Raw genomic sequence first — 17,416 nt, forward strand, 5'->3', positions numbered from 1 at the left:
AAATCGCACAAGCTCTGGAGCCATTCTAGATCTATGAACTGGTCCTCCACAGACATTCCTCTGTGTGTGTGTGTGTGTTCAGGGAGTCACAGTTCCTTTCTCTTCAGGGATGACCTGACTCAGTTGCCCTTCACCACCATGTGTATCAAGGAGAGCCTTCGCCAGTTCCCACCTGTGACCCTCATCTCTCGTCGCTGCACAGAGGATGTCAAGCTGCCGGACGGACGCATCATCCCCAAAGGTGCCTGCTCTGTCTCCTTTGCTGCTGTGGCACTGTTCACAGGGCTCTGGCCATGCCTGCTGTGGTGCAGGGTCCCTGTGTTGGGAACGATCCTTGGGTATGAGTTGCTCTGGGAGCGAGGAGGGTGTCTTAGTTTCATTTTCTGTCAATGTGATAATATAACCCAACAACAGCAACTTTAGGGGTAAAGCGTTTATTTGGTTCATGATTCCTGGTTATAGTCTCTCATGGCAGAGGAGAGGAGTCAGAGTGACAGAGACATAAAATACTCAGTCATATTGCAGCCGCAGACAAGAGCAAAGAACAATGGGTGACTAGACACATGCCAGAGTTCAGTTCTCTTCTTTTTCTTCTGTTCAGGTTCTATCCCATGAAACAGTACCACCCACATTCAGAATGTCTTCTCCCCTTAAGTAATCAATTAAGAAAATCTTTTATGGGGGCTGAAGATATGGCTCAGCACTGTAAGAGTACCGGCTCACAACTATTTGTAACTCTGGATCTAGGGGATACAACACCCCATTTTTAACTCTGCAGGTACTAGGTATGCATGTGGTACACATACAGGTAAAATACTCATAGGCACATACAGGTAAAATACTCATAGGCACATACAGGTAAAATACTCATAGACACAATAAGCAAATAAACCTAAAAGTAAAAAATTAAAAGCACTTGCTACCCCCCCAGAGGACCTGAGTTTAGTTCCAAGCACCTTGTTGGGCAGTTCACAACCACCTATAACCCCAGTACCAGGGAATATGACATTCACTTCTGACCCCCACACACGTCATATATACACACTCACACAAGGTACATATAAGATAAAAACAAATTTAAAAAAAGAAAATTTCTTACTGGCATGCATATAGACTAATCTAATCTAATCTAATCTAGGCAATCCCTCATTGGGACTCCCTTTTCAGGTGATTCTAGATTGTGTCAAGTTGGCAAAACCAATCATCAGAGGGAAACTTAGGTGTTTATAGAGGAGGTAGAAGTACCTGTATTCAGATGGAAAGGAAGTATTGGAGGAGGCAGGGCTGGATCTGAGTAGGCATTAATGGTAGATCAGAGTCTTTTAAAAAAATATGATGATGATGATGATGATGATGATGATGATTGTGTGTGTGTCTGTGTGCGCACATATGCACACAGGACGGTCAGAGATTTTCAGCAGTCTATTCTCTTCTTTCACCATGAGTTCTAAGGCTTGAACCCTTTTCCTTGGGATTTCACAGAAAGCAGTTTTACATGCTGAACTTATTTTGGGGTGGGGGGCTGGACCAGAGGGTCAGTTTGTTTAGTTGCCGTTTATTCCCCGAGAACCAACCTGTATTTGTGGTGATTCCGGGAGCTCAGGCCTAAGTACCACTCAGTCTCTAAGGAGAGGCCCCACGTATTCCTGTCCATGTGGCATCAGGGATGGACAAGACGCAGAGACAGGCTTGAGAAGCCCAGGATGGAGGGCAGAGTCCATCCAGGGAGGGAATGTGGAAGGCCACGTTCTCTAAGATGTAACAGCAAGCGTGCTGATGGAACAGAACATCAGAGTGCACATGGTGAACGAATGCCTAGAATAACAAGCAGAGGGAAGAAGGGAGCCTAGGGAGGGAGAAGGGGCAATGGCTTGCCTATGAGCAAAACCGATGCAATGATGGACTGATGTCCATACTGTACGGACAGTGAGTGGAACAGCCAGAAAGAGGCAGACAGAGTAAGCAGGGCAGCACATGCTTTCACAGAAGGGTGGACAGGAAGTAATGGTGGCTAGCTCACAGGGATCCAACCTATGACTGAAGGAAGAGCTGAGGTGTGTGTGTGTGTGTGTGTGTGTGTGTGTTCATGTGTGTGTTTCCAGAGACTCCCTTGGGCCTCACTGATTCCAATCCTCCCCCCACCCCCAGGAATTATCTGCTTGGTTAGCATCTACGGGACTCACCACAATCCCATAGTGTGGCCTGACTCTAAGGTAAGTTTCTGCGTTTGTCGTCCTGTGGCCCTGGCTCCTTCTCAGGGGCTTCTCAGGGCTGCTTGAAGGGACTGACCCTGCTGTTACTGATTCACTCAGTCCTTGTTTATTCACAAAGTCAACAAATAGTCATTGAGCACCTACTGTGTGTCACACTTCTGTGCTTAGCTGTGATAATCTGTAATGACACTGCCTGTAACCTCATGGACCTTAAAGTAAAGCTCATGACAACTAGCCAATAGATAAGGTCATTTTGGGCATTGGTAAATGTTCTAAGGCGGTAAAAACAGATGGGGTGGGAGAGGTCTGTTCCAGGCTGCGGAGACATCAAGTGTAAAGACCTCTGAGGTAGAAAAAGAGCCTGGGTGCTTGACAACAGGAGAGAGATATGGATAGGCTGTAGTGTGTGCGGTAGATTGGAACAAATGGCCCCAAGGTGTTTCAGCTACAGGAGTCCTCAGAGGTTGAGGTGCAAGTGGGCTGGACGGTTGGGACAGTCCCCAGACTCACCCAGGCAATTTTTGTCTAGGTATACAATCCTTACCGTTTTGACCCGGACACCCCACAGCAGCGCTCTCCGCTGGCTTTTGTACCTTTCTCAGCAGGTCCCAGGTAAGGCCTGTACTAACCCCAAACATCACTACAAGTGGGAGGGGCAGAGCCACTGTCAGATCAGGGATGTGCCCCAAGGAAGCAGGGAGCAAGCCCCACGAGTAATTTTTGGCAACTTAAGTCCCCTCTGCTTCCTTAACTGAACCAATAGATCCCTAATCAGACTGCAAGTCCGTCCTTGAGAACTGGATACCCCGGGTTCTGGGCTCACATACTTCCAATAGCTCTGCGATGCTGTCATCATTCAAGTTCTACAGAGGAAGGAACTGAAGCTTAGATAAAGGCGGTCATCCGTCAGGATGCATTGGTAGTAGTAAGCTGTGTGCTAGGATTTGAACGTTTGACTCTCAGGGTTGCGCGTCCTAAGGATTCTTGCGTCTTATTTGAACCCTTCCTGCAGGAACTGCATCGGGCAGAGCTTCGCCATGGCAGAGATGCGTGTGGTCGTGGCGCTGACACTACTGCGCTTCCGCCTGAGCGTGGACCGAACCCACAAGGTGCGGAGGAAGCCGGAGCTTATTCTACGCACGGAGAACGGCCTTTGGCTCAACGTGGAGCCGCTATCCTCGCGGGCGAGCTCCACGGATCCTGGCGTTCAGGCTCCGCCCGCTCAGGCCTAGACCACGCCTCCAATGACCTGGATCCGCCCCCAAGATATTGAGGGCGTTGACTACGCTCCTCGAAAGTACTGGAGGACAGAGCTTTGTAGAGGAGCATCTTGTTGGTGCTGACTTTGCCCCTCAGGACAAGATCCCACCCTTGGGAGCTGATTCCATCCCTTGAGGTCAAAGTTCCGCTTTGAATTACTCTCGCCGGCCCTTCAGCGAGAGGGAATCATACTAGGCCCCGCCCCCTCGGCCTGGGCCACGCCCCCAGCATAAGTCAGTTTACCTTGGCCCTGCGGATTCTGATTCCTAGGCCCCACACAGAAACTTCCTCGGACCTAAGTCTCACTGCTGAGGCTGTATACTCTGGTTTTCCCTCTGGCTGTACCCAGGTTAACTTCTAAACCGAGGATTTAGAAGCTGGAGCCTGAGGTTGCAGTCCTGACTCTTCAACGTCACCTTTCCCGAGACCCGCAGCTCCAAGGAAGGACTGTTCAAGCCGAATCTCAGGACTTAGGCTGTTTGCTTTGTTGTTGTTTTGTAGACCTGGAACCCTTGCAAGCTCCTTCCTTCTTGGTCACCATCCCTTTGCTGAGTTTTCTCAATTTTAAGAGTGAGAATAAACGCAAAAGGACCCAGACACCTTCCACCTCACCCGATCCCAGATATGGAGCTCAAGGCGGGGGAGACGGGCATCTTGGCAGTCAGGAAGCAACTGGGACATAGTTGTTTGATCAGGAACTAAAGTCAGGTTTTTGGGAACAATTTGTGCACTGTTTATTTAGTCAGTAGATTGCATATTAATTCAGTGTCTACTGGCATGGGGTCAGATGCACAGCCCAGCTTAGTTTTTCCTTCTCATCCGAGAGGAGCAGAAGTTGAACAAACAATTATAACTGTGAATGATTGTTTACAACGTATGATGAATGCTTCAAGCACGAGATCCCTGGCTCCTAATGAATCTGAAAGACATATGGGGAGTGGAGAGTCGGGGGGGGGGGAGTCTGAGGCCGAAGTAAGAGCAGAAGTTGAATGGACCACGGGAGGGAAGACCATCCCAAGTAGACGAACAGTATCAGCAAAGGTCTGGGCTGGGGAAGAGCTTGGAGAGCTCACAACAGTTTCAGTGTCTGTTAAATGAGATAATTAGAAGTTATCCAAGCCATGGAGCAGTGCATGGATCAGATGTGTGTACAGGTGGGAAGACAACTGAGCTGTGGCAAGAGTCATTCCATCTTGAGTTCAAGGCCAGCTTGGGCCAGGTGGACACCCAGTCTCAAGAAAACAAGGATTGAGGGGTGTGCCCAGAATGGAGTGCTGGACTATGTCAGCTGAGCCTGGGTGGAGCACAGGAAGCATTAGGTCTCATCTGAGTTTCACTATAGTAACGTGGGGATTTGGGTGGTGGGAGCAGAATGGAGGAAGGATAGTGAACAGAGAGCAAACAGCTACAGGGAGTCATGGAAGGTATGAGCAAAGACGGGGAAAGACACGGTTAGATCAGGCTTCTGATGAACGGGGCTTGTAGAGACATATTGTGTGTGGGTCAGTGTCCTGGGAAAGATGGAAACTTTGTAGTATGTATTAGACAAACACTAACTTATAGTCCTGTTAATAGTTCTTGAACTTGAATGTAGATTCCAGGCTAGAACACACATTCTGGAAGTCTAGTATTTAGGGAGCTGGGCTTGGTGGCACATATCTTTAATCCAAGTCATAGTCAGAAGTGTCTTTGTGAGTTTGAGGCCAGCTTGGTCTACGTAAGGAGCTCCAGGACATCCAGGACTACAGAGAGAATCTGTCTCAAAAAAAAAAAAAAAAGTAAAGAACGAACTAAGGGTTTGGGGTGGGGGTGTAGCTCAGTGGTGGAGTCCTGCACTTGACCTAATGTAGTGACCCCTGCATTGCAAGGAACAACAAACCATTCCCCAACCAAGACTGTAAGTGTCTCAGTGTGTGTGTGTGCACTGGAATGCACACACACACACACACACACACACACACACGCATGAAGAAGGGTTTAAAGACTGAGACTTAGAGATCCCCATGTTACTATAGTGAGATTCAGATGAGACCTAATGCTTCCTGTGCTCCTCCCAGGCTTGTCTGACGTAGCCCAGCACTCCATTCTGAGCACAACCTCAGCCCTTGTTTTCTTGAGACTGGGTGTCTTGTTGGCCCAAGGTGGTATTGAACTTGAGATGGAATGACTCTTGTCACGGCTCAGTTTTCTTCCCACATGTTCTTATTTAAATATCCACACACCGCTCCACAGTTTGGATGACTTCTGATATCTCATTTACTAGATGCTGAAATTGAGGTCTCAGAGGGAAGCAACTCACTCAATATCCTTGCTACAGCATTGGGAGTCAGTAGGTGGCCTGGAGTATCTGCTAAACTGAATTTGAAGACTGTGGCAGTGGCAAAGCTGTCTTGTGTCCTGGGGCGACCCCTGGTGTCATGTTATGGGATTGTCGGCCAATGAATACTGTCCACAGTACTTGCTTGCTGAGTGGTAAACTTACCTACTCGTGTTCAATCCAAGTCACTTGGCTCTTGGTAGTGCTGTCGCTTCTACATTGTCGCCAGGATGGAGGAGATCCACAAGTCCATTATTCTCCAAAGTCTTCCCAGTTTTTTCATGTGCAACCTTGTCGTCTTCCAGCAACACGACAAAACAACTACAAAAAATTGGTATGGGAAGGCATACCAATCGCGGTAGGATCCTTTCCTGGAGGTGGGCTTGGGCACCGGACTATTCTCTGCTTCTCAATATTCCCTGGTACTGTGAGTCTTACAGGATCATAAAGCTCGAAATTCATGAACCTTGTGAAGGTGAATAAATGAGAGGAGGAAGGGAGGGATAGGGCCGTAGTTCAAGTCACACCTTTACGCCTGCCCCACCAAACCTTTTAAGACAGGGTTTCAGGTAGCACTAGGCCTGTGTATACAGTCTGTGTGATTGATTCTTTTAAAACAACGAGGCTGGGGACTAGGAGCCCTGTTTCTCTTATATGTGTGTAAGAGGCTCCCTCTGCTGGTCAGAGGCCCAGTCTATAAAGTCTCCAAGAATTCCCATGTTTATGTGTGAATGCCTGCCGATTTGCTAGAGCGTGTGTGCACTGGTGATCCTGAATCTGTCTAGGTGACGGCATGCACTCATCTGAGCGTCTGTGTGTGAGTGTATGTGTATGTATGTAATATGTGTTATGTGTTTGTGGCTAAGCAGGGAAAACACCATTCACTGTGCCTGCAACCTTCCACAGCAGCTGTGCTTAAGGTCAGCATCACAGCTCTCTGCTCCAGTACCAGGCATGATCCTTGTAGCGCAGGCTCCACACTCTAGACAGACACTGCCTTTGAGGCAGCACCGGGTTTTCACTGTGGCTGGGATGACTCTGAGGGGAGTGTTCCTTTCTCTCTGCCCAGAACTGAGCACTGTAAACTTCCTTCAGGTTGCCCTTGGCTCCTGTCTCTCTTTCCCACTCTACTTCCCCAGGAGCATTTCTGATGTTTCCTGGGATGCCCTCTCAAAGAGATGCTTGGAAGTTAAAACCTTGTCTTAGGATTGCTGCCAGGTAAAGTCTTTACCCTGGAATGCTTTTATCAGGGTCTGCTGCTAGTGAATTCAAACAATACAATACTGGACGGCTCCTCTGGCACCTATAGTCCTATTCTTGTGTCCTGATTACCAAGGAGGGATTTGAGATCAAAGCATAGTTAAGTCTCAAACCCTGGGACAAATGACTGAAGTGCCTATTTAACATGTCAAAATGGACCTGGCCTCTAGGTTTTCCTAGCATCCCTCAGCCCCTACCTGTTACAGGGTCCTTACATACTCTGCTCCTACCCTAAACGGGTGGTGGTGGCGGTGGTGCTGCTGCTGGTGGTGGTGGTGGTTTAGAGGTGGCTGGACTGGGCTGTTCTTCCCTATGAAATCCAACCATTTTGGTTACCCATCCCTTTTGTAACTTTGCCCTCTTGGGTGCTGCACCTGGTTCCCTGTCTTCCCTCTCCCCCTTTTTTACCCCTCTCCTTACATGGCTCAGCTCAGTCTGACCATGTTCATTCTGGACTCTTTCTGAAATCTCCACCTCTGGCTATGCTCTCCCTTTTATCTCAATAAATATTCTTCTCTACCATACCAAGGGCATATATATATATATATATATATATATATATATATATATATATATATCTTTTTATTATTTTTTCATTCAAGTGTGAATCCCTTGCTCAAACCACACAGCTATTGAGTGCCAGAGCACAGCTTGGACCTTGGCCTGTCTTATACCAAGCCCAGTGCACACTGCTTTCCTAACAGCCTGTTAAGAGTCAGAGAACTCGTGAGAGGGTTTACAGCAGTGATCTCCTTGACTGTGTGCCAAAGGACATAGTATCATAACTGGTGCCTATGCCGTCACTCTGTCATCATAGCTGGTGCCTACACCATCACTCTGTCATAAAGCAAGTGTTAAACACATGCTTCATTCTGTCCATTCTATCTGTGTGCTAAGTAGTATGGTAAATACCCCTCCTTCCCTCCCTTCTTCCCTCCCTGGCTGGTTGTAAAAAAGTAGCAATTAAGGGATATTGCTTATAAGTGTAGAAATTCATACTTTGGGAAGGACTTAAGCAGGGCTGGCTTTCTATGCTCTATGGAACAAAGCAGCTTGTCTGAGTAGGAAGGAGACATTTCCAAGATGGCAGACTCTTATGGTGGACAAATGGTTGAGGATCTCATGGCCTTTCAGACAAGGTCTCTCCACGTGGCTGCTTGGGTTATTTCTTATCATGTCTACTGGGGCCAAGACCCTGTAGTGTAGTGGAACTTGAAGGAAACTGTGGACCTTCTATGATATAAACACCACTGTCCAGGAAGTCATGGGAACTGACCAGACTCAAGGAGAGGAACATTAGTCTTCACTCCTGGACTAGTTCTTTAGAGAAAGAGTCAACAGTCTCCTACCCCCCCCATGACTTATTGTGTGCAATATTTTGCTGTTTCCATGTGGCATTGCCATCTATGAAGTTCAAGAAACACATAATCAAAAAAAAAAAAGAAACACATAATCAAGTTAGCAAAAAAATATAAAACTAAAAATTTTAGTTATGTGTCTGCCAAACTTAGGGCTTTACTGCTGTAAACAGACACCATGACCAAGGCAACTCTTAAAAGAACAACATTTAAATGGGGCTGGCTTACAGGTTCAGAGGTTCAGTCCAGTATCATCAAGGTGGGATCAAGGCAGCATCCAGGTAGGCATGGTGCAGGAGGAGCTGACAGTTTTATATCTTCATCTGAAGGCTGCCTTAGGAGAAGACTGTCTCCCAGGCAGCTAGGATGAGAGTCTTAAAGCCCACACCCACGGTGATACAGTTCCTCCAACAAGGCCACACCTACCCCATCAAGGCCACACCTACTCCATCAAGGCCACACCTACTCCATCAAGGCCACACCTACTCCAACAAAGCCACACCTACTTCATCAAGGCCACACCTACTCCAACAAAGCCACACCTACTCCATCAAGGCCACACCTACTCCAACAAAGCCACATCTCCAAATAGTGCCACTTTGTGGGCCAAACATATTCAAGTCACCACAGTGTCTAAGTGTGTGAGTATGTGCGTGTATGTCCTTGCAGTACAGATGGATTTGAAGCTGTCTCACCTGGAACCAGACTGAGGTGCTCTACAGAGCGGTACATGCTCTTAACCACTGGGTCACTTCTCCCGCCCCCGCCACTCTTATAGTGGTTTAAATAATTTTACATTTTTGTATTAAGAACACTCATAGTTATCCTGGGGGTGGGGGTGGGGTAAAATGTGTTCCTTAAAGTGCAGGTTGGATGTTCCTTGATTATTTGAGGAAAAATGTGTTGCATTTTTTAGTGTTTATTAATTGTGAAAGTAATGGGTTCACTTTGACATTTTCATACATGAGTCATGCTCACTGGTATTACTTTATTCTGTACACCCTCTTCTCTTCCTCTTCCCTGTTGGCCTTCATCTGTTTTCATGTCTTCTCTTCCTCTTCCCTGTTGCCCTTCATCTGTTTTCATGTCTTTTCCTTTCTAGCTCCCACAAAGAGCAAACGTAATGTTTGTCTTTCACTGAACATGATGATCTCCAGTTCTGACCATTTTCCTGAACACAATATGACCTCACACTTTTCTATGGGTACAGACAGACAGGCAGACAGACAGACACACATATCAGTTAAAGAAGAAGAGCTTAGAGTCTATGAATTTGGGAGATAGCAAGTGATGTATGGTGTGTGTGTTCAGGGTTGGAGGGAGGGAAGGGAGAGGAGAAAAGTGATGTTAAGTATATTTTAGTAAACAACGCCACAGCTTCAGGAAGTCCTAGAAACTGACCAGATTCATCAGGCTCCATCCTTTTCGAGCTGATATACGCTGTAAAAAGAGTGGAGACACTCTCTGACCTATCAAACTGCCTGCCAGTTGTACGTGTGGTGAGCTTCAGGGTTCCAGCTTTTGTGAGCCATCGTCTTTGTTAAGACAAGCTTTTGGTGATGCAGCCGTCTTTGAGTCATCTTTGCTAGTGTAGGGAAACCTCACCTACACTTCCTTAAATTGGACTTTTGCCACATCTTTATTCTGGTCTGTTATTGATTCCCTGTCTGGGCTAAGTGAACATTTGTTTACATCTCCCCAGGAATAGTATCACTCAATGCATCAAATACAACTTAATTTTAAAAATTAATTAATTAAATGAGAACGGATGTTTTGCCCACATGTATTGCACCTCCTGTGTCCAGTGGAGGCCAGAAGAGGTTATCGGATGTCCTGGGATCAGAGTCACAGACAGCTGTGAACAGCTGCATGCGTGCTGGGAATCAAATTCAGGTCTTCTACAAGAGTAGCCAGCGTTCTTAAATGCTCAACTATCTCTTCAGTCCATATAGCACTTACTTTCTTTTAAAAGCAAGTTGCATATTTCCAATGCATAATAGCTCAGAATAAATGTTGCTCTACAAAATGGAGAAATGAGACCACAGCAAGACTGAAAGCCATCAAGAAAAGCAGAAAACCTTCAGCTCCATCCATATCTGGTGCCTGGGGCTTATGATTGGCTCTCTGGGCTGCAGCAGTCCTGCCTCTCCAGCTCTGCCTGCTGAAGCTCACATAGACTCTTTCTCGAGCCAGTTTCATTGTGTGCCTGAAGTTCTCTTCAGTGGATATCCAATGGTCCTGTATTTCCAGAACCTTATGGTTTCTACTGGGGCTTAGGCTTGATCTTCCCAGTTTTGAGCAACTGCCTCTCACATTCTTCTTGCAGGAAACCTTACCTGGATACACAGGGCTTGGATTCAGAGGTTTTTACTATCGCAACATTGAAGATGCTAGGTTCTGCTGCCAGCTTGAGATACAGCCTGGCTTTCTTGAACCACAGCTGCTGTGACCTCTGCGTTAACCTTAGGAAAAAATTCCTTTAAGTGGCCATTTTGAGGTAGGGAATCCCTTCAGCAATATCCCTCACATATGTGAGTGTGTGAGTGTGTGTATGTGTGTGTGTGTAAATTAATTAATGAATTAATTAACTATGGTACACATGAGAAGGTCTTAAGACAACACTGAGGTGCTAGTTCTGTCCTTCCAACATGGGATCAGACATCAGGCCACTGAGCTACTTCACTGGCCCATGGATATATATTGGAACCATTCATGGTTGGAACCTTGTGCTAGGACATATCTTGTGGGACCTAATGCAAAGTATGAGATTTCTCTTTAATGGTGTTAGTCTGTCATCATTACTGCTGTCTTCTCTGTACTCATGTCTGCAACTTCAAATTTGCATGCTTCCTTCTTTTTTAAACTGTTTTTTTTGTTTGTTTGTTTTTTAAAAAAATCTTTCTTTTCCACTTGATCTTTCTCACTGTGGATCTGGATAAAAGCAATGAACAGTAACCATAGCACACTTGAAATGGCAGCCTATCTTGAAAAGTCTTCTGGCAAACAAAGTAGTCCATTGTTTTTTATTCAGTTAGAATGAAATTTTAATGTGGCAAGTTTTTTTTCCCCCTAATCTAGTGTATCTTGGTCAGGGTTCTTGAGAGTCACAGAACTTACAGAATGTCTTTATATATTAAGGGAGATTATTGGAATGACTTACAATCTGCAGTCCAACTAACCCAACAATGGGCAGCTGTAAATGGGAAGTCAAGAATGTAATAGTTGATCAGTCCCATAAGGCTGAGTGTTTGACCTGTTCTTCTGTATAAGCTGGGATCCTGAAGAAGTAGATTCCAACAGATATGCTGGCAAATAATTGTAAGCAAAATGAAGAAGAAGAAATGCTTCCTTCCATTGTCCTTAAGTAGGCCTCCAGCAGAAGGTATGGCCCAGATTAAAGGTGTGTACCACCACATCTGGATTTGGAACTTGCTCTGTCCCAGGCTGGTCTTGAACTCAAAGATCTACTTTCTTCTGTCTCCTGGAATTAAATGTGTATACTACCTTACCTGGGCCTAAGCTTTTCATGGCCACTATGCCTCAAGATCTGGACCACAGATATGCCCTCCATTTCTAGATTGTAGTTAATTCCAGATGTAGTCAAGTTGACAAGCAGGAATAGCCATCACACCTAGCTAGCTTCCAAAGCTTCCAAATAATTGAGACAAGGACATAGTGATTTATTCTACAAGCATTAAGCTCAGTAAGCCTGAGCAGATATTCCTAGCCCTCCATGCTATCTTAGCTGTTTCCCAGCCACACGCCCCGAGTTACTTGTATTTGGTCTTTCCTTGGCTCACTTTGCTGTAATTCTCTGTCCTCATGGAGAGCTCCCTTGGTGACTCCTCCCTATGGCAACCGTCTTGTTCCTCTACCTCATGACTGTTCTTCTCCTGGACTCCTCACCTGGTTCATAGTGAACTCTTTCTACCTCACTCTTCTCCCCAGTACCCTTGGCTGGGATCAGAAGGCAAGCCTTTCTATGTCCTGACTTTTATTAAAGATTCAGAGATAATTGGGGAACATTCTTTATACTACATTTATACAGGAGACTCTTCAATATTCATGACAATGCCATGTCCTGACTTGTAGGCATAATATTATTATATCCTGTGTAAAGATTATTCTTGTATTATTCAAATGCTGGTTTCTGTGCCCCATATCTGGTTACAATTTTTATTCTGAGAATCTCCTGTGTCAGTGTCATGTAAATATTGCTCCCCAATTATTCCTTGATTGGTCAATAAAGAAGCTGATCAACCAATGCCTGAGCAGAGGAGAGAATAGAACTGAACTTCCTCACAGCTAGGGAAGGGGGAAGAGGAAGAGAAAGTGGGGATTAGTCACAGGGACAGAGTTCAGGAGATATCATGAGAAAACCCATGGAGGCCAGAGAGCCAGATTAGTACTCTGGGAGGCAGCCAGATTAGTTCAAAGGTTTAATTTAAAGGATTAAAGTTGAATAACACTGCTCAGTTGTTGAGCTCTTAAAACCTGTTACATAAATATAATAATTTAGTGTCAATTATTTGGGAGCTAGCTGGGTTAAGAGGAAAACTGCAGGAATCACTTATTAGAAAGTAGATCTCTGGGCACAGAGATCAGCATCTGAATACACAGTGCACAAAAACCTCCTCCAACATTCATCTAAATCCAGCTTCTCAGAACACGGCAGAATGTTGTCAGGTTCTTTGAAAAACATTTTACTCTTTATTTCATGGAATGTGTTTTGCCTCCATGTGTGTCTGTGCACCACATGCATGTTTGCTGCCTGTGGAGGTCAGAAAGGAGCACTGGATCTCTAAGAACTAGTGTTATAGTCAGTTGTGAACTGCCATGTGGGTGTTAGGAAGACCAATCAGTGCTCTTAACCATTTCTCCAGACCTGTAGCAAGATTCTTTATCATCACAACAGGAATGATCTCTAGTTCAGTTCCCAAGAGAGTCTTGATCCCTTCTGAAATCTCATGAACTGAGAGCCTCCACTGTCCACGCACCTCTCTGCACCCTCTTGTCCAAACTCCTACCATCTTGGCCCACCACTCCTGACTTACCGCATTTCTAGAGCTTTTCTAGATAGAAATTCAAAACTCATCATCATCCCTCTTGCAAACCAGGCCCAAAGCCTGTGAACCACACAGTCAGATTCATCACAGCTCTGACTTTGTTCTCAACACCAGTTTTGCATATTGGTTGCTTTTCTTACTGTGACAAATACCCAATGAAGGCAACTTCAGCAAGGATGGGTTATATTTGGACTTCAAGAGTACAGAGCTTCATGGTTGGGAAGTTCTGGTGGCAGTAGTATAAGGCAGCTTTACACATTGTACCTGAAGTCAGCACGCAGGGAGAGGGATAAAGGGTGCTTTTCATCTTGCTTCTTCCTTTTAATGCTTTTCATTAGCATATATCAATTCTTCATAACAATGGGTTTCATTTGGACATTTCTCATATATATATATACATATATATATATATACATACATATATATATACATATACATACATACATATATATATATATATGTATATATATATGTATAAAATGTATTTTGACATAATCACCCTCCATTACTGGCTATTGGTATCTGCTCTCTCATCTATTCCTGTGCCTACCTAGTCTTTTTACTACTTTTATGCCTTTAAAGATTATTTACTTCTTTGTGTACATGCACTTGGCATTCGTACAGGTATCAGAATTCAACTTGTGGAAGTCAGTTTCCTTCCACTGTAGGGGTCCCAGGCAGTGAACTCAGCCCGTCAACTTTGGTAGAAGGCACCTTTACCTGTAGAACTAACTGCCTTGGTAGCCTTTCATATCCTTTTGTGTGTGTTTCAGTGATCTCCACTAGGGTTGCTTGTAGAGGCACTGGTGAGAGGTTATTTATAGGAGTATGTGCCTATTACCCATAACTAGAGCGCATTACTCATAGCTATGCCACTGAAGAAAATGTCTTCCTCTCCCAGCAACCATTAACCTATAGATCACTAGGAAGGGGTGAAACATTGTGACTCTCGTCCTTACGGCAGGATGTTGGCAGGCCCAGTTTTGGGCAGGCCTTAGGCAGGTAGTCATAGCTGTTGTGAATTGAAGAGTGCGATAATCTTGGAGGAAAGCACATCACAATACTCCTCTCCTTTATCTGCCTCTTACAACTTTCTGGCCCTTCTTCCAGAATGTTCCTGGAGCCTTGTAGGAGGTGGTATAAATGCCCCATTTATAACTGAGCATCCAACAGACACATATTACAATCACTTTGACCAATTATGAGCACCTGCAAATACTATTGTTCACTGCAAAAGAAGATTCTTTGCCCATGGTTGAGAGTAGCATTACTCTCTAGGCATAAAAATAAACATATAAAAAGCAATTTGATGGGCACAGCGCCTTAGACTCTGTCCCGGTGAGTTTTTGTCAACTTGATATAAGCTAGAGCCATTTGGGAAGAAGAACTCTCAATTGAGAAAATGCCCTCATCCAGATTGCCCATATATAGGTCATTTTCTTGATTAATAATTAATGTGGGAGGGTGCCACCCCTGGTCTAGTAGCCCGGTTGTGTAAGTAAGCAGGCTGAGCAAGCCATGAGAATCAAGTCAGTAAGCAGTGCTGTTCCATGGCTTCTGCTTCAGTTCCTGCCATGACTACTTCTGTGATGGACTATTATGGGGAAATGCAAGATGACATAAACCCTTTCCTTCCCAAGTTGCTTTTGGTCATGGTGTTTTATCATAATAATAGAAACCCCAACTAATCCACCCCCAAGGATCTATGACCTCCATAGTCACAATTCCATAGGGTTTTGATGGGTTCAGTTCACAGCATCAAACATGAATTCTGTCTTGTGGAATAGATTTCAAAACCAAACAGAAAGGAGGTGGCTGCCCCCATAACAAAGTTGCCCCTCTTGCTCCAGTGCACATGTCTTGCTGGCTCAGTCACTGATCTAGCACACAGTGTCAGTTGTTTTTCTGTTGCTTTGATGAAACATTTGACCAAGGCAACTTGGTCAAAGGAAAAGGGGAGTGGAAAGGTCCAGGAGGAAAGTTTATTTTAGCTTATAATTCCAGAGGGTTAGAGTCCACAGAGGCAAGAGAAGCATCGCAGAATGTGGTAGACACAGTGGCTAGATCAGGAAGCTGAGAGCTCACATGTCAAATTCCAAGCACAAGGGAGAGAGAACAAACTGGAAGCAGGGGAGACTTTTAAAATCCCACGGCGTGACCCCAGTGATATATTTCTTTCAGCAAGGCTGCACCAAGCCTCCCCAAAATGCACTACCAGCTGGGGATCAAGTGTTCAAATGCTGATACTCTGACTGGCACTTCTCATTCAAACCCTACACGCACAGAGTCCACAGGTGAGTAAAGCTGTTGATAATTCTTCTCTATCATCTGATCTAGCACCTGCACTCCATGAAGATTACCCAGCTGGGAAGGAGCTTCCAGTTCAGTTCTAACCTGAGCTTCCTCTTTTTCATTCAGCTTGGAACTCCAGAACAGAGAATGGTGCAACCAACATTCAAAATGGGTCTTGTATTCTCAGCTAAACCTTGCTGAAAGTTTCCATAAACACACATTCAGATGTCTGTTTCCATGGTAATTCTAAATCAAGGAGGTGATTTAGGTTCACCACCACTTCAACTAAGATACCCTTTGTGATGGTTTGTGTTAATTGCCAACTTGAGATGGGCCTTAGGCATGCTTGTGGTCTGCTTTAGAGAAAGTTCTGTAAGTTGCTGAGAAGAATGTATATTCTGGTGTGTTTAGATAGAATGTTCTGTAAATGTCTATCAAGTCCATTGGATCAACGATGCCATTTAATTCAGATATTGTAAGAATGCAATGTTAGTCTGTGTGGTGGTGGCCATGGTGGCAGAAGTCCAGATCTTTGTGGGTCTGAGGCGAGGATTCGTCTACAGAGCTAGTTCTAGGACAGCCAGGCCTACATACAAAAACCAAAACCAAACCAAAACCAAACCAAAACCAAAACCAAAACCAAACAACAAAAAACAAAAAACCAAAATTCCAAACCACAGTCTCAAAACACATACACACACACACACACACACACACACACCATAAGTGTACAAATGTGCAAAGAATGTAATGTTAGAATCCAGCTGCTGTTCAGATCATTATACCTTATAGCTGACCCCACTTTTTCATAGAGGACACTGCCTCATAATCTAGACTGAACTGAGGTTGTGAGGCTTGTGGTGACTGGTGGCAAGAGTCTTCTACACACAGAAGCGTCTCACTAGACTATGAGTGACTTCTCTATCCTTTCTCACTTGTTTTGGTTTGAAGATTCTTTTGTCAAATGATAGAACAGTAACATACTTGCTTGCTTGTGTCCTAGGTACATTTCCTTGAGATACCCTTAAAAGTCTGTGTACTAACATTTTATTCATTTATTTGTGTGTGTGTGCACATACGTTCCCACCCACATGCCCGTCATGCCATGTGATGTGTTTATAAAAAGATAAAGAGATATAGGATATGTTCTATGGGTGTTTGTGGAGAGGTATGGGGGAAGGGGATGTCTCAGTGGGCCCATGCTGAGGCATCCCTTTCCCCTGAGGGACCAGCGACAAGATAGTATAGTATAGAATAGAGTTTATTCAGGGCATGGGGAGAGGAGTTAAGAGGGTAGTAGAGGCAGAGAGAGGCAGAGAGAGGCAGAGAGAGACAGAGAGTAGAGAAGTAGAGTCTGGTCATGTTCATGTGGAGAGAGGGGGAAGGGAAGGAGGAAGGGGCTAGGGGACAGAGGGGTCAAGAGATCAAGAGAGAGCAAGAGTGAGAGAGGGAGAGAGAAAGAGAGAGAGAGAGAGAGAGAGAGAGAGAGAGAGAGAGAGAGAGAGAAAGGGGCAAGCAGTGCATTTATAGTGGGGCCAGGCCTACCTGGCTGTTGCCAGGTAACTGTGGGGGTGGAGTTTAGACAGAATGCTAACACCATGGGTGTGGAGGCCAGAGGACAGTTTGCCGGAGTCAATCTACTTCTGTCAT

At 45.1% G+C, this 17,416-nt stretch overlaps 1 protein-coding gene across 1 annotated transcript in view; it reads left to right on the forward strand.

Moving 5' to 3' along the window:
- Nucleotides 1–4,068, forward strand: part of LOC114634933 (cytochrome P450 4F22) — a 39,825-nt gene extending 35,757 nt beyond the window's left edge. The window contains exons 11-14 of the mRNA XM_028783553.1: nucleotides 108–241; nucleotides 2,149–2,213; nucleotides 2,743–2,825; nucleotides 3,226–4,068. Coding sequence (XP_028639386.1) covers nucleotides 108–241; nucleotides 2,149–2,213; nucleotides 2,743–2,825; nucleotides 3,226–3,445 — 502 coding nt within the window. The 3' untranslated portion in view covers nucleotides 3,446–4,068. The remainder of the gene's footprint in view (nucleotides 1–107; nucleotides 242–2,148; nucleotides 2,214–2,742; nucleotides 2,826–3,225) is intronic.
- The last annotated feature ends 13,348 nt before the right edge of the window (nucleotides 4,069–17,416 follow it).

The sequence above is a fragment of the Grammomys surdaster genome, unplaced genomic scaffold (genome assembly GCF_004785775.1).
Source record: "Grammomys surdaster isolate TR1022 unplaced genomic scaffold, NIH_TR_1.0 1149, whole genome shotgun sequence".
Taxonomy (NCBI): domain Eukaryota; kingdom Metazoa; phylum Chordata; class Mammalia; order Rodentia; family Muridae; genus Grammomys; species Grammomys surdaster.